The following is a 27,588-nucleotide window of genomic DNA, read 5'->3' as shown; positions in this document are numbered from 1 at the left end:
CTATATATAGCAAACCTACAGCCAACATCATACTCAATGGAGAGAAGCTGAAAGCATTCCCCCTCAGATCGGGGACTAGACAGGGCTGTCCACTGTCACCATTACTCTTCAACATAGTATTGGAAGTTCTTGCCATAGCAATCAGGCAAGAGAAAGAAATCAAAGGGATACAGATTGGAAGGGAAGAAGTCAAGCTCTCACTATTTGCAGATGATATGATAGTATACATAGAAAGACCTAAAGAATCCAGTAGAAAATTACTGGAAGTTGTTAGGCAATATAGCAAGGTATCAGGCTACAAAATCAATGTACAAAAATCAGTGGCATTTCTTTATGCAAACACTAAATCTGAAGAAGAAGACATACAGAAATCACTCCCATTTACTGTTTCAGCAAAATCAATCAAATACCTAGGAATAAAGTTGACCAAAGAAGTGAAAGACTTGTATACTGAAAACTATGAGTCGCTACTCAAGGAGATAGAAACTGATACCAAGAAATGGAAAGATATCCCATGCTCATGGATTAGAAGAATAAATATCATCAAAATGAATATTCTCCCCAGAGCCATATACAAATTTAATGCAATACCCATCAAAGTTCCACCAGGCTTCTTTAAGAGAATAGAACAAACACTACAATCATTTATCTGGAACCTGAAAACACCTAGAACTGCCAAAACCATCTTAAGGAAAAGAAACACAAATGGAGGCATCACACTCCCAGACCTTAAACTATATTATAAAGCCATCATCATCAAAACAGCATGGTACTGGAACAAAAATAGGCATACAGACCAGTGGAACAGAATTGAAAGCCCAGAAGTAAATCCCAACACCTATGGGCATCTAATCTTTGATAAGGGGGCCCAAAGGATTAAATGGAAAAAGGAGGCTCTCTTCAATAAATGGTGCTGGGAAAACTGGGTTGAAACATGCAGAAGAATGAAATTGAACCACTTTATCTCACCAGAAACAAAAATCAACTCCAAATGGATCAAAGACCTAGATGTCAGACCAGAAACAATCAAATACTTAGAGGAAAACATTGGTAAAACACTTTCCCACCTACACCTGAAGGACATCTTTGATGAATCAAACCCAATTGCAAGGAAGACCAAAGCAGAAACAAACCAATGGGACTACATCAAATTGAAAAGCTTCTGCACATCCAAAGAAACTATTAAACAAACAGAGAGACCCCTCACAGAATGGGAGAAGATCTTCACATGTCAGACATCAGACAAGAAACTAATCACCAAAATATATAAAGAGCTCAGCAAACTTAGCCGCAAAAAAGCAAATGACCCCATCCAAAAATGGGCAGAGGAAATGAACAAAACATTCACCACAGAGGAGATGCAAAAGGCTAACAAACATATGAAAAATTGCTCTAGGTCACTGATTATCAGAGAAATGCAAATCAAGACAACACTAAGATACCACCTCACTCCTGTAAGAATGGCATACATCAAAAAGGACAGCAGCAACAAATGCTGGAGAGGATGTGGGGACAGAGGAACCCTTTTACATTGCTGGTGGGAATGTAAATTGGTACAGCCTCTGTGGAGAGCAGTCTGGAAAACTCTCAGAAGGCTAGACATGGACCTTCCATATGACCCAATAATTCCTCTCCTGGGGTTATACCCCAAGGACTCCATAACACCCAATCAAAAAGACGTGTGTACTCCGATGTTCATAGCAGCACAATTCATAATAGCTAAAACCTGGAAGCAACCCAGGTGCCCAACACCAGATGAGTGGCTGAGAAAGCTGTGGTATATATACACAATGGAATACTATGCAGCTATCAAGAACAATGAACCCACCTTCTCTGACCCATCTTGGACAGAGCTAGAAGGAATTATGTTAAGTGAACTAAGTCAGAAAGATAAAGATGAGTATGGGATGATCCCACTCATCAACAGAAGCTGACTAAGAAGATCTGAAAGGGAAACTAAAAGCAGGACCTGATCAAATTGTAAGTAGGGCACCAAAGTAAAAACCCAGTGGTGAGGGGTAGGCATGTAGCTTCCTGGGCCAGTGGGGGGTGGGAGTGGGCGGGAGGGATGGGTCACAGTCCTTTGGTGGTGGGAATGGTGTTTATGTACACTCCTAGCAAAATGTAGACATATAAATCAGTAGCTAATTAATATGAGAGGGGGAAATCAATTGTATGTCTCAAAGTTTCTCAAAAGACAAACTGAATCTTTTTAATATATAGGCTATGTATTTGATATGCGGACTCTCTCAAAAGCCTAGACCAAGTAGATTAGAAGCTTCCAATAGCACAGCTATATACAAGATACTGGGTACTGTCCAGCAAACCATAACAAAGGGACTTTTCAAAGTTAACCCAATTAACAAATAATGTGATGATAATATTAACTATTGAGTGTCTTTTTGAACCCTAAGACAGCAGGAACCTCACATCTTCACTATAGAGCCCCTACTTCCCCCAGTCCTGGAACCCTTGGATAGGGCCCACTTTCCCGTATGCATCTCCCAATCCAAACCAAATAACACTGCATCTGCCGATTACAACCTAACCAAAGCAACGATTGCTACCTCAACATGCTTTACCTCAGAATGTATCCAGAGACTTCACGTGTGGAATGACAACCCTACAGCTTCATTACTCGGGTGAGACCTTTCCTTTAATAGTACACTCTAATTTCATCTCAGGTAGTTCACTTTCTAACAAAGTCCCATAACCTAGATATACACCAGTTTCTGTGAGAGAGAGCTTATGTGCACACGTATCCATAAACTATAAAATATATACCTGAAAGCAGGACTACACTAGAGTTTGCAGTGAGTACCTCCCTAACACTTCCTCTCCACTATTCCAAGCTTGGGATCCATGATTGCTCAACAAATTGTTTGGCTTCATATGTTAACTCTCTTTTCAATCACCAGGTTCCAGATGCCACCAGGATGCTGGCTAGGCTTCCCTGGATTGAAGACCCCACCAATGTGTCCTGGAGCTCAGCTTCCCCAGAGTCACACCCTACTAGGGAAAGAGAGAGGCAGACTGGGGGTATGGACCAACCAGTCAACACCCTTGTTCAGCGGGGAAGCAATTACAGAAGCCAGACCTTCTACCTTCTGCAACCCTCAGCGACCCTGGGTCCATGCTCCCAGAGGGATATAGAATGGGAAAGCTACCATGGGAGGGGGTGGGTTATGGGGATTGGGTGTTGGGAATTGTGTGGAGTTGTACCCCTCCTACCTTATGCTTTTGTTCACTAATCCTTTCTTAAATAAAAAATTTAAAAAAAAAAAAAGAAGACAGATCCCATAAAAAAAAAAAAATAGGGAAAAAAATGCCCTTCAGGAGCAGTGGATTCGTGGTGCAGGCACTGAGCCCCATTGATAACCCTGGAGGAAAAAAAAGTGGGGGGAGATAGAGCACTGCTATGGTGTGAGCACATTCTGAGAGATGTGGTTGAGGCAATGTAGTTTGACTAGAATGCTTCTTGCTCCATGGACAATAGAGGAGGAAGATGAGAGTTATGGTTTCCAAGATATCCATAACATTTCTCCTCTCTCTCCATCTCTCTCTCTCTCTCTCTCTCTCTCAGGTAGACATAGAAAAGCAGAGAGAGTCAAAGAAACCACAGCATCAAAATTTCCTTGATGCAGTGAGGGTCAGATTTGAATCTGGATTGTGCACATGACAAAGCAGCACATTATCCAAGTGTGCAGAGATAATGCTTAGTGTAAACATTCCTTTGCTACTATGCTTACAGGAAGACCTTTTCCCTAGCTCACTTGCATCCAAATAGGGTATATGTTTAGTTCAAAGAGATGCGGGTGGTACTGATAAAAATCTTTAATACCTGATTAACCAGGAAAAAAAAAAAGACCTTGTTCAGTTACTCTTCTGCACCCCATAAAGAATTTTGCTCCATTCTCCCACAGGGGGAGAAATGTTAGGGGAAGGTGAACAGAGGGCTTTCAACTCCAATTCCATCAGGACCAGGAATGAGAAGAGGTAAAAAAAAAAAAAAAAGACATTCGGAAGTAGTAATAGGTGTAGGTATGATGTAGAAAGGAAGAAAAGGCAGAACCAGAGAAAAAAAATGGGAAAGTATTTATAAATATAGTTACAGAAATAATAGTCAACCTACATCTGTGACCTTGGGAGAACTACTGCAGTTTTTAATGGAGAGAATAGAGACACAGTACTCTGGTGGTGGGAACAGTGTGGAATTATACATATCCCATAGTTTTGTAAATCAATATTAAATCACTAATAAAAAATGAAAAGAAATGGGATCTCTGGATGCTGACCCTACTGTACAAACTTAAAAATGAGCACAAAGCAACAACAGTCAAGCAAGAAGACATCAAGTCCCCTATTCATATAATTAGACACTTTTCTTCCTTTGGGATGGTGGGGATGAGGATGAAGGCGGTGCATGTTTGTTAATCAAGGTCTTGCTTCTTCCATTTTGATATCTTATCCCTTTCAAGCTAAATATTGGTAATTTTGCTTTGTTTTGTTTCATGGGCATAGGGTGGGGAGTGTAGATCAGAGCACCACTCAACTATAGGCTGTGCCATGGACTGAACCTAGATTCTCATCCCCATAAGTCCTGTCCTCTATAGATGAGACACCTTCCTGGCCACAGTAATGATAATTTTAAAATGCCTTCATTTTAAAATATATATATTTCAATCACTTCTATAACTATATTTGAATATCAAGTAAGGATTGAAAATTAATTTCTTTAAGATGAATCCACCTGACTTTATAAGATCCTTCCCTGAAAGGAATAAGGAAAGAAACTGCATAAGGCCTTTAGCCTAACCAGAGGCTACTGCATTCATTTAAGTTGGTCCAACCCCTGTGGAAAACAGTCGGGAGAGTCATCAGAACACTAATAATGGACTTACTTTTATGACCCACCTATCTGAAAAGACCTTTGCACATCTAAACTCATAGCAGCAGTTTGTAGTAGCCCAAACTTGGAAGCAACCCCAATGCCTGATGACAGGTGAGTGGCTAAGAAAGTTGTAGTGTACATACACAATGGAATATTTGGAAGCTATTAAAAATGATGAGGTCATATTCTTTATAATATTTTGGTCAGAAATTGAAGGAATATTGAGTGAGATAAGCCGGAAAGAAAAGGACCAATATCGAGTGATCTAATTCATAGGTGTAACTTAAGGAAAAAGGATAGTAAGGGAAAACAAGGTGAAACTGGGACTGACTGAATGTGGTGTATTGCACCAAAGATAAAGACTGGGGAAGGAAGGATAAGGGTGGGATAAAGGGATATTGGAGTCCCCTTTTATAATGGGAGAGAGGACCCTAGATTGGGGGAACTAGTGTCTCACAAACCCCTAGACACTTATCCTGGGGGGATGAGGAGATGTACCTGCGTATCATTGACTATATTATAAACCATTATTCCCTCACCCCCTAAAAAATAGTTGAGAGAAGAGTCTTTCTTTCCTCACCACTCTTTAAGGAGCATGTGGGGTCTGAAACTAGGTGGAATAAATGGCATAGGAAGAAATGCAGTTTACATCAAGGTCCATAAACCAACCTGTGAATGTGGCTAGAAAGAAAAGGTGTTCCTAGGTGCTATGAGGTAAATTTCCTTTCTCCTTCAAGATCTAGTCTCAATCGTGAAATGAATCTTTTTTAAAAATTTTAATTATTTTTATTTAATTGTTGGATAGAGACAGTCAGAAATCGAGAGGGGAGGGGGAGATAGAGAAGGAGAGAGACAGAGAGTCACCTGCAGCACTGCTTCATGACTCACAAAGCTTTCCTCCTGCAGGTGGGGACCTGGGCACAAAATGGAGAGGGGGTAAAGGGGAGGGGAGAGTGGGGTCACTTCACAAGCAGTGAAACAGGTCTGCAGGTATCTTTCTCTCCCCCTCTCTGTATTTCCCTCCTCTCTCAATTTTTCTCTGTCCTACCCAACAACAACAACAACAAAATGGGGGAAAAAAGGCCTCTAGGAGCAATGGATTTGTAGTTCAGACACAGAGCCCCAGCAATAATCCCTGGAGGCAAAAAAAAAAAAAGTCTTACACTGGTTAAATTTCACTTGACTATTTATAAGATGAGGTGGAAGAGAAAAACTACAAGGGTATTCTTGTGTGGCAATATAATTTCATTTTCTAAATAGTATTTTCATTGAAAAATGATGATGAACCCAGGTTTTTGCCAGGTTGTCTGTGGTCAGCCAGGGAATTAAACTAGTAACCACAGTTAAGCTTAGACTTCTAAGTCATAGACTAAAAGAGGTCTTTTGTGATATGTACTGACATAGATAAAACTTGAGCTTTTGCCTGAATTATAAAGAGCATAACTATTGATGTTCCGTGTCTTTTTCTTTTGCTACTCTTCATACTACTAGGATGGCTTTTCAAGTATTTGTCATTTATTATTTTGTTGTGTTTTGTTGAGTGAACCAACAAGAAAACTGAGTAGAGAAAAACCAACACCCCAAATCATTCATAGAAAGAACTCATATTTGATCACTAAGTTTGTTTTAAATTTTTATTCAAACTCTGCTTTTGAATAGTTATTCGACATTATTGATAGTGATGAGGTTTAAACACTACATACATTTTAGTTTGTTGTTCCTTATATGACACCAGAATGTTTTAAGCAAACAATGCATTTTTTTTTGCTAAAATTTTCTGAATGCATACAACATTTTCTAGGTGTATCCAAGACAGCTATTTTATTACACATTCTGTCATAAAGAAATCTAAATGATTGTAATCCTTGAAGTGGACTCATAGGTAAATATTAAATATTTTAGAGACTCTAGTTCTCCTAACCACCACAGAGAGTACTCATGAAACTCTGCTATAGTTTTTATTGATATGAAAAGAAATACTGAAAACCAATTTCTCTTAATGATGCTTTGTTCTAGAGAACATATCCAACAGTGTCTGGGATGAAAATATAACTTGTTCAGAGAAGAATCATCCAAAGAATTATATCAATTCATTTCGTTGTGACTCAGAAAAAAATCTAAATAAGTAAAATGATTTCAGGTCCCCCCCAAACTAGTAATCTGGATGAACTTTGAAGATACTTAACCAGGGTAATTAGCCAAAATTGATTTTCAATACTCACACATTTCTAGATAACATCTCTACTTGCATGCATATTTGTAAAATTCACTTATGATAACTGTTACTCTATCTTAAGTCACAGAACCATTAAATACATTCTTACTTTCTCAGTACTTCAATTTTACCTTCTCACTCACAGCATTCCACTACCATCTAGTCACTGCTTAGGATTATAGTTATCTGTACCATCACTAATCTTCTATTCATAACTATCTATACAGCATATGAAGTAAAAATAAGCTAATACAATGCTACTGGATACAACTAATGCATCAGGAATGACAACTCAGCACCAAAAGCCTAATGAAAAATGCACAGACTACACTAATACGTGGTTTCCTGTAGACTATCACAGCAGGTCTCTGGCCCGCTCAGAAAAAGAGAGCTTGAGTTTTGCTATCTTTGGCTTCTAGCTAAGTCTGACACACTAAACAGATACTTTTATTTAGTCACAGGACTCTTGCATTACAAAAATAATAAGCCCTCTTTCAGAAAAATGAAAGGAAGTACATGTGTGAATCCTAAGACTTGAGAGTATAATTGAATATAAGTTTATGATATCCTAAAAATAAAATCATTTTCCAATTTGGAAACACTGAGAAATGATCAAGTGTTTTAGGAGCAACTGCCTCAAAGACCAGGTTAAAGAGTATATTTTCAGTTAGACATGACACAAAACTCACATTGTATATTGCTGTATGTTTTGGTGTCTTGCAAGTGTTATACAAGATGACATATGAAATCAAACTTCACCAACTCTTATGGTTCACTACCCCTACCAGTTTGTTATATCAGAAATTCTGGTATCAAAATTCAATTTGATCTTCAGTAATTGGCTTGATAAAGCAAAAGCAACACGATGGGCAACACGATATGTTAAATGTTAATTTCAAATGACTTACTCAACTCTAGTGTGTCTCTAGTTTAATTTCAGGAGAGTTTCTACCAAGTTTTTCAGTCTATCTCATTAAGCTCTAGTATGTGTGGGAAAAAAATGGTTTCAGAATCTCTTCATTCTTCCATGACTAGAAGCTGCAATTGATTGACTTCATCCCAAGTCTTAGGTTCTCTATCTAATAATACTTCTAAGATTTTATTGGGAAGCACATTTATTGGTGTGTATTGGAATTATGTCTATTTTCCAGTTAGGATATATATAAACAAATTAACAATATGCTACAGAGATATAGTATAACCATAGTGTATAACAATAGTAATTTGTAATAAATTTCAATTTATGAAAATATATATACCAAACTAATGATGTTATAGTCACCCTCATATAGGTTTTGAAGGTTGTGACCGAAACAATTGATTAAAAATGAAAAGGGGGGAGTCGGGCTGTAGTACAGCTGGCTAAGCGCAGGTGGTGCAGGGGAGTCGCTTCACAGGCAGTGAAGCAGGTCTGCAGGTGTCTATCTTTCTCTCCTCCTCTCTGTCTTCCCCTCCCTCTCTCCATTTCTCTCTGTCCTATCCAACAACAACAACAACAATAATAACTACAACAATAAAACAACAAGGGCAACAAAAGGGAAAAAAAATAAAATAAATATAAAAAAATAAAATAAATGAAAAGGTTATTTTATCCATGAGGCTACAAAGACAAAAATGTATTTACTGGCTGTGCAATGGCAATTTTAGAGTTTAGTGATTTAACTTCTTCCACAAACTATCCTTTTACTCAGTTTTCTTTTCCAAGATAAGTATATAGTAAGTCAATGGAACAAAAAAATGTTTAGATCTGTTCTGTTTTAGAAGAATCACCTATTACTCTGTGTAGGATGAGGCAACAGTGAATGTTTTTATATTAACAAGATTTTGTTTTTTAACAGTGTTTGTAAGCCTTACTAAAGTGACCTAATGATGTTTAAAGTGTTCATAGTCCTTACCAGTGTTTTTTACATTAGATAACCAGAGAATGAACTTTTCATAAAGGGCAATGATGTAAAAATGTTCCACAGAGTGTACCACATGAACCACTTTTCACATCTCAGATAAATAATTTTAAATATAAATAGTATAACTCTAGAAATAATTTATTGGACACGGGTAGATAGCCTAGTGGTTATGCCAAGAGACTCATTCCTGAGGATCTATAGTCTCATCACCATAAGCTAGAGGTGAGCAGTGCTCTGGTTAAAAAAAAAAAAAAAAAAAAGAGTCAGGCTTTATAATTTCAATTGAATCCTTGACCAAAAAAAAAAAAATTAAGGAATCTATCTGTAAAAGGTTTTATTTCCAAGTATTTGGTATTTAACCATTTAAATAGTTCTTTTTTTCAAAATCCAATTGCACATAATCCACAATTGATAAGTCATTGTCTCCAAAACAAATATTCTATCACAGAATGAAGACATAAATTATAAGAAAGGAAAATATGTATCAGTTACCACAATAATTCTCATACTTCAAAAGTTGGCAGGGATATAGGAAAAATGATATTGAATAAATACACTTCATTTGTAAAATTAATTTGGAGCAGATGATATTTTAAAACACACAACATTGAACATATTTTATATTTTTATGTGCAAAAAATGCTAAATTTTAATTAAGAAATCAGGATATAATTTACAGCATGACCACTATAGTTTATCATGCTGTAATAGATGTTTAAATGTTTCTAGGAAAGTAGATCTTAACAATTCATGTCCCAAAAATATTTTTGTAACTGTGTATTGTGATGACATTAGCTAGGCTTATTGTGATAATTGTTTCATAACATACAAATGAAAAATCTTTATGGTATATCTGGAACGAATGCAATGTTATATATCAATCATTTCTCCATTAAAAGATCTCATGATATATATATATATACACATATACATATGTATATATATATGAAATGGGAAACAGTGGCATTTACCATTGAAGGACTCAGTCATCCTGTTATTGCCAAGTCCAATATTATCAAATATTTCTTTCATCCTTATCTATACAAAGGATTGGGAGAAATAAAATTACTATTATAGATTACACAAGCTTTAAGTTACTGTTTCTTCAGGTCATATAAGGTGTCATAAGCATAACAATAATGCAACTTAAGGACAAACTTTCAGGTTACAGAAACTTTAAGTGGAATTGCTTAAGGACAAATTTTATTTGATGTTCTTCACAGAGATTAATTTAGGTTCAAGATGTTCTTAAAACGTTTTTGTGTAGTTTTTTTTTGAGAGGGGGAGGGGCAGTGTTAGGTTAAAATAATTTAAATTCCTTTCATAAAATATGGGTTTAAGGGGGTCGGGCGGTGGCGCAGTGGGTTAAGCGCACGTGGCGCAAAGCGCAGGGACCGGCGTAAGGATCCCGGTTCGAGCCCCCGGCTCCCCACCTGCAGGGGAGTCGCTTAACAGGCGGTGAAGCGGGTCTGCAGGTGTCTATCTTTCTCTCCCCCTATCTCTGTCTTCCCCTCCTCTCTCCATTTCTCTCTGTCCTATCCAGCAACAAAGCAACGTCAACAATGGCAATAATGACCGCAACGAGGCTGCAACAACTAGGGCAACAAAAAGGGGGAAAATGGCCTCCAGGAGCGGTGGATTCATGGTGCAGGCACCGAGCCCAGCAATAACCCTGGAGGGAAAAAAAAACAACAACAACATGGGTTTAATTACAAATACCAGGAAATCAAGAAAATGACTTGAATTTCTAGTATAAGTTAAATCACAAATATCAATAGCAACTCCTCTAAGAAAAGGTACATTTGGGCTGGAGGCATGAAAGAATATATCAACTTGACAGTTCTTGTATGTAATTCCTGTTACTTTCCTGTCTGACTTTGTTTTTTATGGCGTTGTCCTGGGATTCCTTACTAGGTCAGTACAGGAATACAAATTTTTCGTCTTAGACAACCAAGCTACGGCGCACCCAGTTAAGCACACATATTACCAAACTTCTCATCTTGTGTAAAGCAAAAAAAAAAAAAACCAACCTGTATTAGAATATAGAATTAAACTTCAAGTCTTTATGGATATAGACAGATTTCCATTTTTAAGTGGAAACTGCAAATGAAATTTTTTAAACATCCTATGGAAAAAAGAACTTAAACTTTTGTACGTGGAATCTCTTATACACATAACCTTTATATGCACTAAAATACACTAGAAAAATCTCAGCCACGGGTGCAGTTAGGAAACGTGCCATAATGGAAGAATACCTACCATGAATTCTGTCCGCCACCTTGTGGCTACGGAGATAAACCTTCTCTTTTTTTTTATTTCCTTTGTTGGTTATAAACCTGTATTATTATTACGCTTTTAAATATCTAAGAGGTAGATGATGTCATAGCAGGCATTAAAAACCATCATAAATTTGAAAATATAACCACTGTAGTAACTGTTACATAAACTTGCCTTTCTTTCTCTCTCTCTCTCTCTCTCTCTCTCTCTCTCTCTCTCTCTCTCTGCTAACTCAAAGGTTACCACGAATACATAGTAGTTCTTCCTGTATCCCCACATCTACCTGGGTTCAGATACTAACTGGCACGGAAGACACGGAGCTGGCCCGGGATTCTCGGGTCACGTGGTTGGGCATGGAGAGGGTACAGCAAGACACGCCCACGGTAGCCTCGGGCAGCTCGTCGTCTTCCGTCCACTCGTTGAGCTCAGGGCTAAAGCACTGGATGCACTTCTTGTACTTCTTCTCACCCTCATTCCAGCCCCCAACGAGGTAGGCGCGGCCGTGCAGCGCCGAGGCGCCCGCGGTGCTCACGCCCACTGGCAGCGGCGCCGCGTAGCTCCACTGGCGGCTGGCGGGGCTGTAACACTCCACGGTCAGCACGTCCACGCGCTCCCCGCGCGGCCCCAGCTGACTGCCCCCCATCACATAGACCCTGTCTGCCAGCGTGACGGCGCAGTGCCAGCCTCGCGGCGTGCCGAGGCCCGGCAGCTCCTGCCAGGAGTCGCTGGCTGGGTCGTAGGCGCACACGGAGCGCGAGTACGCGTTGCCGATGTACCCGCCGGTCACCAGCACTCGGCCATCGGCGACAGCACTAGCGTGGCAGCAGCGCGCCACCTCGAGGGGCGTCTTGGGCTGCCACAGGTTGGTGGAGGGCACGTAGCACTCCAGAGAGGCCAGGCTGCCCTCGGTGTTGCGGCCGCCCACTGCGTAGAGCAGCCCATTGAAGACGCTCAGGCTGAAGTGCGTGCGCTTCTGGTTCAGGCTGGCAAGGTGTATCCACGTGTTGAAGCGGGGATCATATCTGAAAATGGCAAAGAACGTGTGATTGCCTTATTTTTTATATTTTATTTATGTATTTTTGCGGCAGCGAGGGTGGGGTGGGATGGGAACTTGGTGCACTCTGGATGTAAATTTCCCCCCCTCACCCAGTGTAAATATATGGCCTGTGAAAAAGGTCAGGCAGGTGTGTGCGTGTGTCCGCGCGCACACGTGCCTCTCCTCTCCTCCAAATATTTTATCAAACCATTTCCTTTCTTGGACCCCCATGGAAAAGACCTCATTATAGACTGGCCCTTTGTTCCATATCCAAATATCCATTTCCCATTTGTGATTATATGAATTGTGTATGGGGTTGGAGGAACTGTTTGTGGTTATCAGGAAACCCGGATATATTAAAACCAACTCCACCTATCTTCAGACAGCAACTATATCTCTAGCAGATTTTCGCTGCTTAATTACATTAGGAATTGGCTAATTGGGAAAGCTATCATGGGAGGGGGTGGGTTATGGAGATTGGGTGGTGGGAATCGTGTGGAGTTGTACCCCTCCTACCTTATGTTTTTGTTCATTAATCCTTTCTTAAATAAAAAATAAAAAAAAAAAGGAATTGGCTAATTGCCTTTTTTCCTTTCTCACAAGTCTTTTCTTGTGAGCTAATGTCCTTTCCTGGCCCTTGAAACAGTTGGTTTACTCACACAAGTATTTATCTGTTTGAAATGAGATCAGTGGCACTCAGGTGCATAAGATTTTTTTTTTCCAATTAGGGATTCCCCCCTACAGTTGTTCAGTGTTAAAAATTGTTATGTCTTAAGCATGGCAATCAATACCACAAAAATAGCAAATTGAGTACAAGAGTTACCAGCAGGTGAAAATAGCATAGTAAATTGGTGGTTTTCTGTTTATATGGTTGTAAAAACAGGACTTCCTCTTTCAATTTGATCTTCATTCATCTTGTCTCATTTAACCTCCAAATCAAATATTAACTACAGTCACAAGTTAAAGACTGAAAATCAATAAATTGGGTTATTTTAAATGATACCTGTACATATAATGAAACAATAAAGACCATTTTCTATAATGTATTACATAGATATTCAGACTTTGTTTAGTAATTATGCTTGATTTTGTAGCACAACCATAGTACAAACTTTTTAAAGATACCATACATACACAGATATTTAGTTATTTAGTTATTTATCATGACTATAAAAATATTCTGGCATTTGAATTTCATTTTTCTGAAGGATTTACTATGCTTTTACTCTTCATCATACATCAAAGATATCAACATTTCTATGCTATTTTCAAATACATATTTTAAATTAATTAGCTGCCACATTTCAATGACTTCATTCTGTTTGTCAGTTTATAATTTAACGATTATTAGTAGCATTCAGTTTAAATATTGTATTATTTTAATAATTCTTGCCACTTAATGTTAAAAACTAACTTTGTACCCAGGTTCTCTTAGGAAGTCAGTTGTGAAATGTACTTAATTAGAAATAAGAAAATGGAAGGGGGGGGGAGGAAATAAAATGTGAATTGCTACTCAGTAGTAGTCTAACTTCTCTAGACATCAGATTCCTCACATGTAAAATCAGAATATTATTTTCCTTGCTCATTTTTGAAATTTAGAATATATGTGCATATACGTCATGTAAATTGGCATTAATACCTATTGATCTACTCAATGAACTATGAAAATAGTATGATTAATTTACTTCTATATCAAGGCAATCCCTCCACAATACTGAACCATTTCAATTACTATTAAAGGATCAATTACCTGCAGAAGTTGCTGACTGCGTGCTTGGCTTGATTTCTTGCATCATTCTGATCTTCACCACCAGCCACATAAAGAAATCCATCCATTACAGCCACACACTGATTAAAACTCTTGGCTGGCATTTCTGTAAGCTTGCTCCATCCATTTTCAGGATCTCTATACAAGATTTCTCTACTAAGGGACTTCTCTGTAAGGCCTGGACGTCCCCCAATAGTGACAAGGACTTTGCAGCCTCCACGGATTCTTGTGCGCCTAGATTGCAATGTGTTTTGATGATATGGAAGTAAATGGTAGTTCATAGCATCTACAAGAAGTTTATGACAATCAGCATCTTGCATCATTCTTGGTACAGACTGAACATAATTGACCAGGTCTTGTGCAGAGATGGTGCCAAAGCGAATGTTGCTCAAAAGATCTGCAGCATGTTTAACTCTCTTTTGGTCAAATTCTAACCATTTCATTGCAACCTGGAATGCTACTATTTCAGAAGGCAACTGTAAGTCATCGTCCATAAGAAGTTCATTAATTTGATCAAATGTAAGTTTCATAAAATGATCGGATTCTGCGAATTCAAGGAAGTTATCCCGGATGAATTTTTGGGCTGCTGCTTTTGCATTTTTCAGGGAGTATGTTTCAGCAATGTTAGCAATGTACATGCAGTTCTCAACACTCATCTCATGAATCAGAAAATCACTGCACATCTTTACAAGAGTATGGATCTGAAGATAAACAGCAGCAGAAATAATGCTTCCAATTGTATACAAGGAGAGAGTCAGTTTTCCAGTATAGGCATATGCAATGACAGTGGCCAAGCCCAGCGGTGAGATATCATTGAGATCTACCCTTTGTGTAGATGGGTCTTTTTTTAAGATGTTGTGAAAGTACTCACTGCATGAAGCCATCACTGACTTGTGAACATCAAAGGATTTGGTTTTGGTGCCAATAACTAAGTCACAAAGAAAACTTTCCTGGCGCATTTTACTTAAACCTTCCAAGAGATTGGGACCATAAGAGGCATCTGTTAATTCTGAAGAAATGCAGCTTAGGCCATTACCTCCTTCTAAGAGTCCATTCAAGGCATTTAGCTTGTTTAGGGGGCTATCTTCAACAATTATAGTCATCTCATTGATATCTCCTTTGTTCTTTTTAACGGTCTTCTTTTTGGGGGCCATATTGGCAAGAGTTTAGCAAGAGTTTGCTAAAAGCAAAAACAAGAATATAGTTTAATTATGTTTTGGGTTTTGGAATACTACAGTAATAAACATTTCTTTTTTATAGAAGGAAATAATTTTATAATGACATAATATGGATTAACTTTCAAGAAAAGATATAAAGACTTGCATTAATCTGGATGCACACTCAGACTTTACTAATTTTTGTCTGAATTAGTAAAGTCATGGGCCCCTTGAAATATACCTAAAAAAGACTTCTTGGCTCTTTCCAAAATAGAGACCCCAAATCTCATCTGTTCTATTCTTACCTTTAGGTTCCTGATTACTAAATAGTTTGTTCTGCTTTATATCTAAATGCTTTTTCAGCCACCAAGTTGTAGATGCTACCATGATGCCACCCTGACTTCCCTGGGCAGATGACCTCACCAGTGTGTTCTGGAACACCACCTCTCCAGAGTCCTGCCCCACTAGGGAAGGATAGAAACAGGTTGGGAGTTTGGATTGATCTGCTAATGCCATCCATGTCCATCGGAGAAACAATTACAGAAGCCAGACCTTCCACCTTCTGTACCCCATAGTAATCCTGGGTCCATCATTTCAGAGGGATAAAGACTAGGAAAGCTTCCAGTGGAGGGGATAGGATATGGAACTCTGGTGGTGGAAACTGTGTGGAATTGTATCCTCTTATCCTATGGTCTTGTTGATCATTATTAGATCAATAATTTAAAAAAAAAGAATGACAAAAGAAAGCAATGAGTAACCACTACTACAGTGCATATAAAAACCTTCAGATATTTATGTCACAGAAAACAAGAGGAAGTTTGATAATCACAGGGTGATTACACCAAAGACTACAGAAAATAAGGAAACAGAATTAAATTAAAAAAATATGCTGGGGGTCGGGCGGTGGCGCAGTGGGTTAAGCGCATGTGGCGCAAAGCGCAGGGCCTGGTGTAAGGATCCCGGTTCGAGCCCCCGACTCCCCACCTGCAGGGGAGTCGCTTCACAGGCGACTTTCTCTCCCCCTCTCTGTCTTCCCCTCCTCTCTCCATTTCTCTCTGTCCTATCCAACAACGAACAACATCAACAATGGCAATAATAATGACCACAACGAGGCTACAACAACAAGGGCAACAAAAAGGGGGAAAAATGGTCTCCAGGAGCGGTGGATTCATGGTGCAGGCACCAAGCCCAGCAATAACCCTGGAGGAAAAAAAAAATGCTATCTAATTTTAAAATGAGCAAAGGCTGTGGCTAGATAACAACATAGTTCACAGAAGATAAAATACAAATAATAATTATTTTTAAAAAGAAAAATAAAGACCAGGGAATTTTCAAGTAAAATACAGATATCCCTTTAATTGTTTTTTTTTTTTTTTTGGAGGGGTGTGGGAGAGGTCAACTTTTAGTTACCAGGTAGACGATTAAAATATTTTAGTGTTAAATATTGGCATAATATTGTATGTAACTGTATAGGAATTAATGTCATTTTTATTTTGTTAATTTTATATTTTATTTATGCCTTTATTGTCTAGAGACAAAAAGCTGTCAACATGGAAGTGGGAGACAGTGGGAAAGTGAAAGAAAGATAATCTGTACTACTGCTTCACTGTTTATTAAGCTTTCCCCCTGCAGGTGGGGGTTGGGGACTTGAACCTGAGTCCTTTTATACTGTAATGTGCATTCTACAAGGCACACCACCACTTGGCCCCAGTACTGTCTTTTGAATGATAATTCAGCAGTCTACAAAAATTAAAGTCATTTTATGCTTTGACACTAAAATTCATAAGTCTAAGAACAGGCCTTATAGAAATATAACCCCATAGAGTTATTTTTATATGACGTTCATATATGAAGGATAATAGCCACTCTTACCATTATCAGTGTTATAAATATTTGAACCAGTTTTTAAACATGTATTAACTGTGAGTTAATCAGCTCTCCAGGAGGAAACAAAAAGGCCTGTATTTCTTGATTGGTGCAAATACATGCAACATGACTGCTTTTAAGTTATTTACTATTTAACAGTCAGCTTGATAAATTCCTTAAAATGTAAGTCAGTATAAAACAGCTCTAGCATAGCACTGTAGGAGAACTCAGATCAAATCAAGTCTATACAATATTATTCAGCAGTTTGATTTTGTACCTAGAACTAGTTAATAGACATCTTTGATTTACCTTATTCTCCCTAGTAGTTACACAGTATTTCATACTAAGAATAAATAAAACTTACTCAGCTACTTTCCTATTGTAGACAGCTGTTTAAGGGTTTGTGACTTTTATTTATTTTTAGGGGATTACATGTTTAAATATCATTGTTAGGTTCATCCTGGGTCCTTAGATTCAACTTTGATTTCCCTTCCAAGATCTTTAATTAATGGAACATATGCTGATTAAATTCCACAATACTCCTACTATATATGTTTCTGTTTCTTTCCATGTGGAAGAAAACAACCGAATGCATAGGACAGAGGGAAGGTCCATAGCTTTGTTAGTGCTTTTGTTTTCCTCATCAAGCTCCAATTATCACATTCACATTTATATTTACTTACAAGACTGTACCACATTTGCTCTTCCTCTTTTTTTGCAAGCAAAGCCAAGTGCAAATAAATTTTCTTCCCACTATTATTATTATAATCATCAAATGATTTATGTGTAAGGAGTTCTCAGTCAACTTTGTTTCCCTCCCTCAACTTCCTTCTTTCTTTCCTTCTTTCTGTTCTGTTGCCACTAGCTTATTGTTGGGGGCTGTCTCTACACAAGGACTCTGAGGCTCATGGCAGCCTTTTTTCCCCTTTCTATGTTTTATTTGATATGACAGAAAGAAATTGGGAGGGAAGGGTGAGGGAGAGGAGTAAGAAAGAAAGTTATCTTCAACATCACTTCACCACTCATGGAGCTTCTTCTCCCCCATACCTACAGGTAGGGGATCAGGGGCTTGAACCTGGGTCCCTGTACATGGTAATATGTGCACTCAACCAGGTGTATCATCACCTAGTCCCTGCTTCACTGAATCTGAAGAAAGGAGATTTAAAAAATTATGCTCAACAAAGTCAGATAGTTACTGTTGTATAGGCAGCACTATCCTGAGAATGATGAAGTATTCAATACACAATACATGGTTGAAAGAAGACAGGATAACAACTTGAAAAGTAGCTAGATAGGCATAGCAGAGTAATAAAAATAAAACAATAGTTTCTACCATTTAGGGTATAAAAACAACTAGTATACTATATTGAAACATACTGATCCTACTGACAAGGTATAATTAATTCTTCAGAGTTTATTTTGATTTTAAGAATTTGTTTCCTCTGGTGAAAAATAAAGGTTTCCAGGTAAAAGAGAGCACTTGCCACAATAATTCAGTGATAAGGCAGAACTAGGGAAGTAAGTGTCCAACAAGAAATTTCAAACAAAGGGGCGACTAGTTAAGTCGACGAGCATTGAAACCCAATGTTTAGATTTGAATTTTCCTTTATTGTACTCTGTTCTCTAGTCACACTGAAGCAAGGTATTCTCAGATTTCCTTAATAAACTTTGATAAATTACCTACTGTATCTCTGTCTTCATCTTTAGGAACATTATGTAGTGTAGTTATGAAGTATTCAGTCTGGGAAGAAGGACTACTTAGATTTAAGTGACAACTCTACAAGTAAAGTTCCTATTATGCATAATGGCTCAAAGATAGAAACTTTAAGGGGGTATAGAGGAGTTTGGGGTAAGAGGGGAGAGAAACAGAAGAAACCACCAGGGACACTAGGTATAAAGAAGATGGGTGGGTAGGGGGGGCCGGGCGGTAGCAAAGTGGGTTAAGCGCACATGGCGCGAAGCACAAGGACCAGTGTGTAAGAATCCCGGTTGGAGCCCCCTGGCTACCCACCTGCAGGGGGGTCACTTCACAGGCAGTGAAGCAGGTCTGTAGGTGTTTATCTTTCTGTCCCCCTCTCTGTCTTCCCTTCCTCTCTCGATTTTCTCTTTGTCCTATTCAACAACAACAGCAATAACAATAATGGTAACAACAATGATAAACAAGGGCAACAAAAGGGAAAAAATAGCCACCAAGCCCCTTCGATAACCCTGGAGGGAAAAAAAAAAAAAAAGATGGTTTTGTAGAGAGATGTCAATGGAGTGAAAAAAAAGGAATAGCATAGTATAAGTCCTTTCTGCTGACTGCAGTTGGTACCACACAGAGAAGCTTCTGCCCTGGAGATCAAAAAGACAGAGTTTATAGCAGCCTCATATTCTGGAAAATGATGTGAGAATTCTGGAAAAGAAAGATCCGAAAATATAAAGCTAATGGAAATTTAAATCTTCAGGAAGGAGTGGAAAGTCACACAGGTGGTAAATATCTGGATGTATGTAAAAAACTTTTCTTTCTTGTAAATCTTTATTATGTATTTGATTCTTCCAAGAAAAATGTAACACTGATTTGTATTATATGACATGGCTGTATAAGGGATGAGATGGTGGTGATAAATAAATTTATGTAGTTCCTATAAGTTTTCTATATTCTGTATGAAGTGGCACAATATTACCTTATGTAGTAAACAGTTTGTGAAAATTACCCTGTATATTGTAATCTCTATCCTATAAAAATATAATGTAAGTCACATAAGCAATTTAAAAAATTCTAGTAGCTACTTAAAATAGATAAAAAATAGATTTAATTGATCTTAAGAACATTTTATTTAACCTAATATGTACAAATGTTATCATTTTAATATGTAAAAATTATTAAAAAATTATAAAATTATTGATGTGACACAAAGCTTCAAAATCCAGCATGTAACACAATACATTTCATTTTGAACTAGCACTGTTCTGCAAGTTTAATACTTACATGTGACTGATAGCTGTAATATCATATCAGACAGCAAAGCACAAAGACAAACATTAAAAGAATGTGAAGGGCAGCTGAAAAACCGACAGATAAATGTAAAAGAAATTTGAAAGGGTAAGAAAATCGGAATAGAGAAAAAAAGAAAACAAACAGAAAAGGAATAAGTCAATGGTAAATCTAAATTCAAGTGTATTAGAAGTTGTATTATATGTGAGTGGTGAAAGTAAAAATTGTCAGAATGGAAAGGACACAAGACTCAAATAAATGTTATCAAGAACATACAGGAAGTATAAGATAAAAATAAATGGGAAGAAAAAGATTTGACATGAAAACAGTAGACATAATAAGTTAGAGTAGAATGTACTTCAACAAAAAGAAATACCAGTGATGAAAAGGGAATTCATAATGATAAGAATGTTATTCATTATTATGTATGTGAGAATAACAGAGCTTTAAAATGTATAAAGTAACTAGTAACAGAAAGGAAGAACTAGGCAATGATTTAATTATATTTGAAAATGTTAATCACTCAGCAGGGTGATAGATAGAAAAGGTGATAGAAAAAATTGACAGAAAAATCAGTCAAAGGGTTGTCTGAATGATATTATTAACCACCCTAACTTAATTTATATTTATAGAGCATTATACCCAATAATCTCACAATATGAATTCTTCTTAAATGTATGTGGTACATTCATCAAGACAGACTATGCTGGGTCACAAGGCATGTCTGAGTAAATTTAAAGGCACTGAAACAGTATCAAATATAGTCTCTGATCATAATGCAGTCAAATTAAAAGCGACTAATAAGAAGCTAGTAAAATCACCAAAGTTTGGAAGTTACACAGTATATATCTCTAAAAACTCCATGACCTAGAGAAGTCATAAGGAAAATTTGAAAATATATCAAAGTGAGTCAGAGTGCAAATATAACACAAATACTAACACCATTTTTTTATCTGAAGTAACACTTCCTATAATTGTTTTTTAATATTTATTTTCCCTTTTGTTCCTCTTGTTGTTTTTTATTATTGTAGTTATTATTGTTATTATTTGATGTCGTCATTGTTGGATAGGACAGAGAGAAATGGAGAGAGGAGGGGAAGACAGAGAGGGGGAGAGACAGAGAGACATCTGCAGACCTGCGTCACAGTGACTCCCCTGCAGGTGGGGAGCTGGGGGCTTGAACGAGGATCCTTAACGCTAGTCCTTGCACTCTGTGCCATGTGTTCTAAACCCGCGGCGCTACCGCCTGACTCCCCACTTCCTATAATTGTTAGCATTGCCATTGCCATATCTCTAAAGTGAAGAACATAATAATGCTCCCTAGAAGACTGTCAACTGAAATCGAAGGAAATGTCTGTAGAGCCTTTGGCAAAAAGTGAGTGTGCAAAAGTTTTGAATTGTTTTATTAATAGTAATGGCCCATGTTAGCTGTGTATGTCAGTTTTGGGCTGTTGTAAATCTGAGCAAGCTGACATTTTGGAGAAACAGCTAGCAGAAATATAGTCAGCACTCATACATAGTGATCTGGAATGCAACTTGGTTAATATCAACTGAGGGAGATTTCTGGAACTTGTAAATATCTCTAAGGGATTTTTTAAAGCCAGGGGAGCGGTAGGGGGTTGAATTTGTGCAATTACATGAGCTGTAAAACAGATTATTGTTTTGATATGAATGATAAGCACAACTGGGTATTTTAAACATTTGAAGCATTTATTATAGGCCATGCAAACAAAATAACAGATAACAAAGGGGCAATGAAATCTGTTTGTCAGGATATATGGATTCAAATTAAGGAGACAGTTATGGTGGGATAGTGTTGGGTTGGGAAGGCTTACAGCTGATAGGAATCTTGCTGGGACCTGGTACCAAGGGAATTTTGCGGAGATTAGGTATAGGAATAAGAAGACCATCAGCAATAATGGGAAATATTTCACTGGTAGCAGAAGCATGACTCAACGTGCAAACTAAGATAGCTGATGTCATGAGGAAAACAGTTGAGTGGATAATATTACACTAGTTTATAAAGGACATTAGATGCTGATGTTTGACCTAGGAAAATTAGTATGCAATCAAGAATAATTAATACCTCTCTTGGAAGGGAGAGGAAAACATGAGGTCCTAGTGAAATCAGTGGAAGTTCACTCATGGTTATCCTCTTACTTTTTATTGCTGCCTTCTCTTTCTTTTATTACCTGACCTTTATGCTCCTGCCCCTGGTGTTCCCATGGAAACCCTGTGACTCTCTTTATCTGAATTCTCTTTATCTTTGTTCCATGTCTCCAGGACATCCAGGGCAAAACATTAGCTAACCTGCCAGATTATCTAAGCTAGTCAATTAATGGATAATTCTACTCTTCTTTGACATGCAGTTTATTCAAGTTTTTTTTTTTGCCTCCAGGGTTATTGATGGGGCTTGGTGCCTGCACCACGAATCCACTGCTCCTGGAGGCCATTTTTTCTCTTTTGTTACCCTGGTTTTTTTTTTTTTATAATTTTTTTATATTTATTTAATTTATTTATTCCGTTTTGTTGCCCTTGTTGTTTTATTGTTGTAGTTATTATTGTTGCTGTCGTTGTTGGATAGGACAGAGAGAAATGGAGAGAGGAGGGGAAGATAGACACCTGCAGACCTGCTTCACCGCCTGTGAAGCGACTCCCCTGCAGGTGGGGGGCCGGGGTTCAAACCGGGATCCTTATGCCGAATCTTGTGCTTTGCGCCTCCTGCGCTTAACCCGCTGCACTACAGCCCGACTCCCCACCCTGGTTGTTTTTATCATTGTTGTGGTTATTATTATCGTTGCCATTGATGTCGTTCTTGTTGGATAGGACAGAGAGAAATGGAGAGAGGAGGGGAAGACAGAGAGGGGGAGAAAAAGACACCTGCAGACCTGCTTCACCGCCAGTGAAGTGACTCCCCTGCAGGTGGAGTACTGGGGGCTCGAACGGGGATTCTTACACCAGTCCTTGCGCTAATCCACTGCCTTACCTCCTAAGTTTTTTAAATTGTGTTTTTAAGTCACATACACACTTTTTTTTTCTGTTTTGCATCTAGGGTTTTCTCTGGGGCTCAGTGCCTGCACTATGAATCTACTGCTTCTGGTGGCCATCTTTTTTCCATTGTTGTTGCTGTTACTGTTGTTGTTGTTGGCTAGGACAGAGAGAAATTGAGAGAGTAGGGAAAGACAGAGAAGTGGGGAGAAAGATACACACCTGCAGACCTGCTTCACTGCTTGTGAAGTGACACCCACCCCTGCAAGTGGGGGAGCTGAGGGGCTAGAACCAGAATCCTTGCATTTTGCACTATGTGCACTTAACCTGGTGCACTACCACCCAGACCCCCACATACACATTTTTTAACAGATTAACTGGAATATTAATATATATATATTAATTTAAATTATATATATGCATATGTATATATATATGTATATATTTTCCACCAGGGTTTTTGCTAGAGCTCAGTGCTGGCACTATAAATCCATCGCTCCTAGTGGCCATTTTTCGCTTTTTATAATTTTCTATTATACTTGATAAGATAGAGAGAAATTGAGAGGGGAGGGGAGATAGAAAGGGAAAGAGAAAGACACTTGCAGACCTGCTTCACTGTTTGTGAAGCACTCCCCTACTCAATTTACTATACTATAACCCAGAGCAGTCTCTTGGGTGCCTCTGGAAGAGTTGCCCTTTAGAAACAAGGAAGAAGGGACCAGGCAGTGGTACACTTGGTTAAGCATACACATTACAGTACACAAGATCCCAGGTTCAAGTTCCTGGTCCCCCCCATAGGGGGAAAGCTTCACAAGTGGTGAAGTAGGGCTGCAGGTGTCTCTCTGTCCTCCTCTCCCTCTCTATCTAACCCCACTCCTCTCAATTTCTGTCTCTATCCAATAATAAATAAATAAATATATTTTTTAAAAAAGAAGAACCCTTGGAAGAAGGGTTACATGCAATACCATCTGCTACTCCTGTGCTCATCACAGATCTTGACTATTGAGTCATTTCTATAATTTCATGTTCTTTATGCAAAATCTGATATATATCTGAATTGTTATTTGGACCATCACTGTTTTCATTATTTACTGTATTTTCTGATTTCCATGAAATACCATAACAATTATGTCCAAAATATAAGTCCTCATGTGCTACTTTATATTATGTATTAACTATACATTGTTTATCAACACTTGTACTCCAAAAACATAATTATATACTTATACTTTACTAAGAACTTACTGTGCATTGAACCCAAAATTAAGTAATTTAAGTGATTTTCTTAAATTCAAGCATCACTGAAATTCTAAGAGGTAACTTATAGTTCATGGTAAACGAAAAAAAAAAATTAAAGTCAGAAAGTTTTAAAATGTAACTAAAGTTGTAGAACTGTAAAACATGTAGAGAAAAGCCGGGTGGTGGAACACCTGGTTGAGCTCACAAGGACCTGAGTTCAAGACTCCAGTCCCCACTTGCAGGATGGGAAGCTTCATGAGTGGTGCAGTGCTGCAGGTCTCTCTTGCCTCTCCATCTTCTCTCTCAAATTCTGTCTTTTCCCAAAATAAATAAATAGTATTTTTTAATAACTAGGTAGAGAAACAAAGTATCAACCCCAGATTGAACCCTGAACCCTCCCACCATGCTTCCTCCTTTAAATGTCTACCTAAAAAAAGGTTAAAATGTTCTTCTTTTTTTTTTTTTTAAATTTACACCAGGGCACTACTCAACTCTGGTTTATGGTGGGGGTGGGCAGAGGAAAGGAGGGTTTGTTGAACCTGGGACTTTGGAGCCTCAGGCATGAGAGTCTCGTATAACCATTATGCTATCTACCTCCACCAGAAGTTAAAACATTCTTAGATATTCAGTAAGGCAGGACTGGGGTTTATAAATCAAAATATAGTCATGGAGAACATTAATTGATTTTTGTAGCATTTTTCTACTTTGTTACTTTTGAATGCAAAATTAATTTGGGAAATAAGCAGTTATTCCATTAGCTAAAAGTATAAAACTACAAAAATTGAATAATTCAAATAGGTTCAAAGAGGTCTTTCAAGACTTGTTGATCAGAGACTCAAGCACTCCCTTTTAAGTGATAGACTGAATATGAAGTTATCAACTTTTGTTGAAAAACAATTATTATTAATTTTACATAATTCAACTTAGGTAGAAGCCTGTGACTGACTTTTATCTATAAAGTACACAGCCTTCTGTGGTCTGGGAGGTGGCGCAATGGATAAAGCACCAAGCATGAGGTCCCAAATTCAGTCCCCAGCAGCCCATGCATGTACCAGAGTGATAGCTGGTTCTTTCTCTCTCTTTCTATCTTTCTCATTAATAAGTAAATAAGATCTCTTTTAAAAAATACACAGCCTCTATTAAAAAGTTAGCTTCCATTTTTCAACCTAACGCAAGCACTCAGGACTAGAATTTTGGGTTTGGATTTTTAAAGAACTCTTTCCTTTCCTTAGTCTTATGTGTATAAAGGGGAATTTTGCAAGAGAAAGGGATGTTCTCTTGCACAGAACTTTGGTGGTAGGTGTGGCATGGAACTACATCTATAATCTTAGAATCCTATGAAGCACTATGAATCACAAATTTTAAAAAATGACTTATGAAAACTCCTCAAGAAAAAGAAAATATGACCTTTTTTCAAAAACATATTTTTACATGTAGATAAAAAAAATGAAAACAAATAATAACAAGACTAACACTTCGTTAGTTATTGTGGAGCTGAACATAGGGCTATATAGTGTTCATTTTCCTCTACCTGATGTACCTGTGGTAAAATTTCCAACCTTTTAGGATCTCAGTTTAATTATCTGTCAAATAAGAAGAAATGCACCATTCCATTCCAAAATTTTACAGAATTCAGAATAATCTTCTGTATTTTGAAGTCACAGTTTTCAGAGTTTGGATCTGTGTCACTTCCACCCTCAATGTGGCTCCCATTGCCAGATACAGCTAAATCAGTTGACATGGGGAACTCTTCACCTGAAAGTCATACATTGCCTGGATCTCTGTTGCCAGACTTAAGCAAACAAAAGTAAAAGACTTTCAGTTGGATTTGAATTGCAGATAAAATGTAAGTCATATTTTATCATAGGTATACTCCATGCAATACATGAGGCATGCTTTTCTTAAAATCTTGTTTGAAGTTTATGTGAATTTTAAATGTAGTTTGGTATCTTATGTTTTATCTGGCAATTGTGCTCTGGGTTGAATTTCAGGTGATTCCATGTCATTTTCTAGCATGCTATAGAAAGTGTGTCTGTGGGTGAGGGGTGGAGAGTCTAAGGAGAACCGAAAACTCCCATGACATTTTCAAAAAAGTCCATATACCCAAATGATTCCTGTTCAACTGGAATCAGAATGATGCTGCCAAGAGATGGTGGGGAAAATCTGCCCTCTTCTATAAACGGGCAAGTGTATGCAAAAATATCTCATTTGAATCAAGTTCCTTTTGGCCCAGAACAGACTTCAGATGAAAGAACTGATTAAGATAAGAATTGTCACTTTATATTTAAATTTATATTTATATTTAATTGTCACTTTACATTCTCTCTTCTATGCCCTGTTCCCATCTCCTTGGGAGGAACTCTGCATAGCACAGTGGAAAAGCCATGTGTGCTAAAGTGTCACTGTCACTTTCATGCCAAAATGGGATCCCAGAATGTCTTTCTGCCAAAGGAGAGAATCAGCTGTGCCAGTCCTTGGCCCTGCCACATTCCAGCCTCTGCATCTGTCTGGGCTCATCAGCACTGACTCCAGGAATAGAAACAGCCTGGCCTCTGCTGCTTGCCTTTTTAAGTTAAGTCTAATTTAAAAGGAGGGGGGTTTCCTCTTTACTATTTCATTTCCAACATGATTTTAAAAATAAATCACATGTCAGTATTTTCATGTGGGCACCTTTAGAATGCTCATCTGTTTCACACTTCAAGTTTTGGTCTATTTGGTTTCCCTGGGTGGTGGGGAACTTCTGTTTTGTGGGTTGTTTAAACGTATGCTAATACAAAAAGTTCTCTGATTGTTGTGCTGCCATTTTCATCCAAATAAGCTGTATCTTATATGATTCCCCAAATAATAAGGTTAGAATTCTAAGCTTTGTGAACCAGATCCAAACATTTTGTTTTTTTCTCTCCCTTTTTCTATAAAATAGAAGAAGAAAAGCACACAGTAGACTTTAGAGACTTCAAAGTATTACTGGAAATCACAATTCTGTATTTTTAAAAACCTCCCTCACATGTAATTTTCCTTACTACAGCGTACTTCTAATCTATCCAATTTCTTAGATTTTTTAAGAAAAGGTTTTCTGGCTCCTAAATTCAATTCAGGGATATGAGAAATCTGACCCATCTGTAGACAGGCTGCTGTCAAGACATAGTCCTAAAACCACAAACAACCATACGCCCCCACCCTCTCCTACCCACACACCCATGCACACCCCAGTATCTAGACAACAGGAATTTCAGGTTGTGATTCCAGCTCCTTACCCTCCTGTATGAAGTA

At 37.9% G+C, this 27,588-nt stretch overlaps 1 protein-coding gene across 1 annotated transcript in view; it reads right to left on the bottom strand.

Annotated features, from left to right (window-relative positions):
• Positions 1–10,712: 10,712 nt before the first annotated feature.
• Positions 10,713–27,588, bottom strand: part of KLHL31 (kelch like family member 31) — a 17,132-nt gene continuing 256 nt past the window's right edge. The window contains exons 1-3 of the mRNA XM_007516500.2: positions 27,573–27,588; positions 14,074–15,271; positions 10,713–12,309 (exon numbers count right to left, since the gene is read on the bottom strand). The exon at positions 27,573–27,588 is cut by the window's right edge and continues 256 nt beyond it. Coding sequence (XP_007516562.1) covers positions 11,577–12,309; positions 14,074–15,245 — 1,905 coding nt within the window. The 5' untranslated portion in view covers positions 15,246–15,271; positions 27,573–27,588 and the 3' untranslated portion in view covers positions 10,713–11,576. The remainder of the gene's footprint in view (positions 12,310–14,073; positions 15,272–27,572) is intronic.

Source organism: Erinaceus europaeus, chromosome 4 (genome assembly GCF_950295315.1).
Source record: "Erinaceus europaeus chromosome 4, mEriEur2.1, whole genome shotgun sequence".
NCBI classification, from domain to species: domain Eukaryota; kingdom Metazoa; phylum Chordata; class Mammalia; order Eulipotyphla; family Erinaceidae; genus Erinaceus; species Erinaceus europaeus.
Note: the sequence above shows the minus strand (reverse complement) of the source record. Positions and strands in the feature narration are given on the sequence as shown.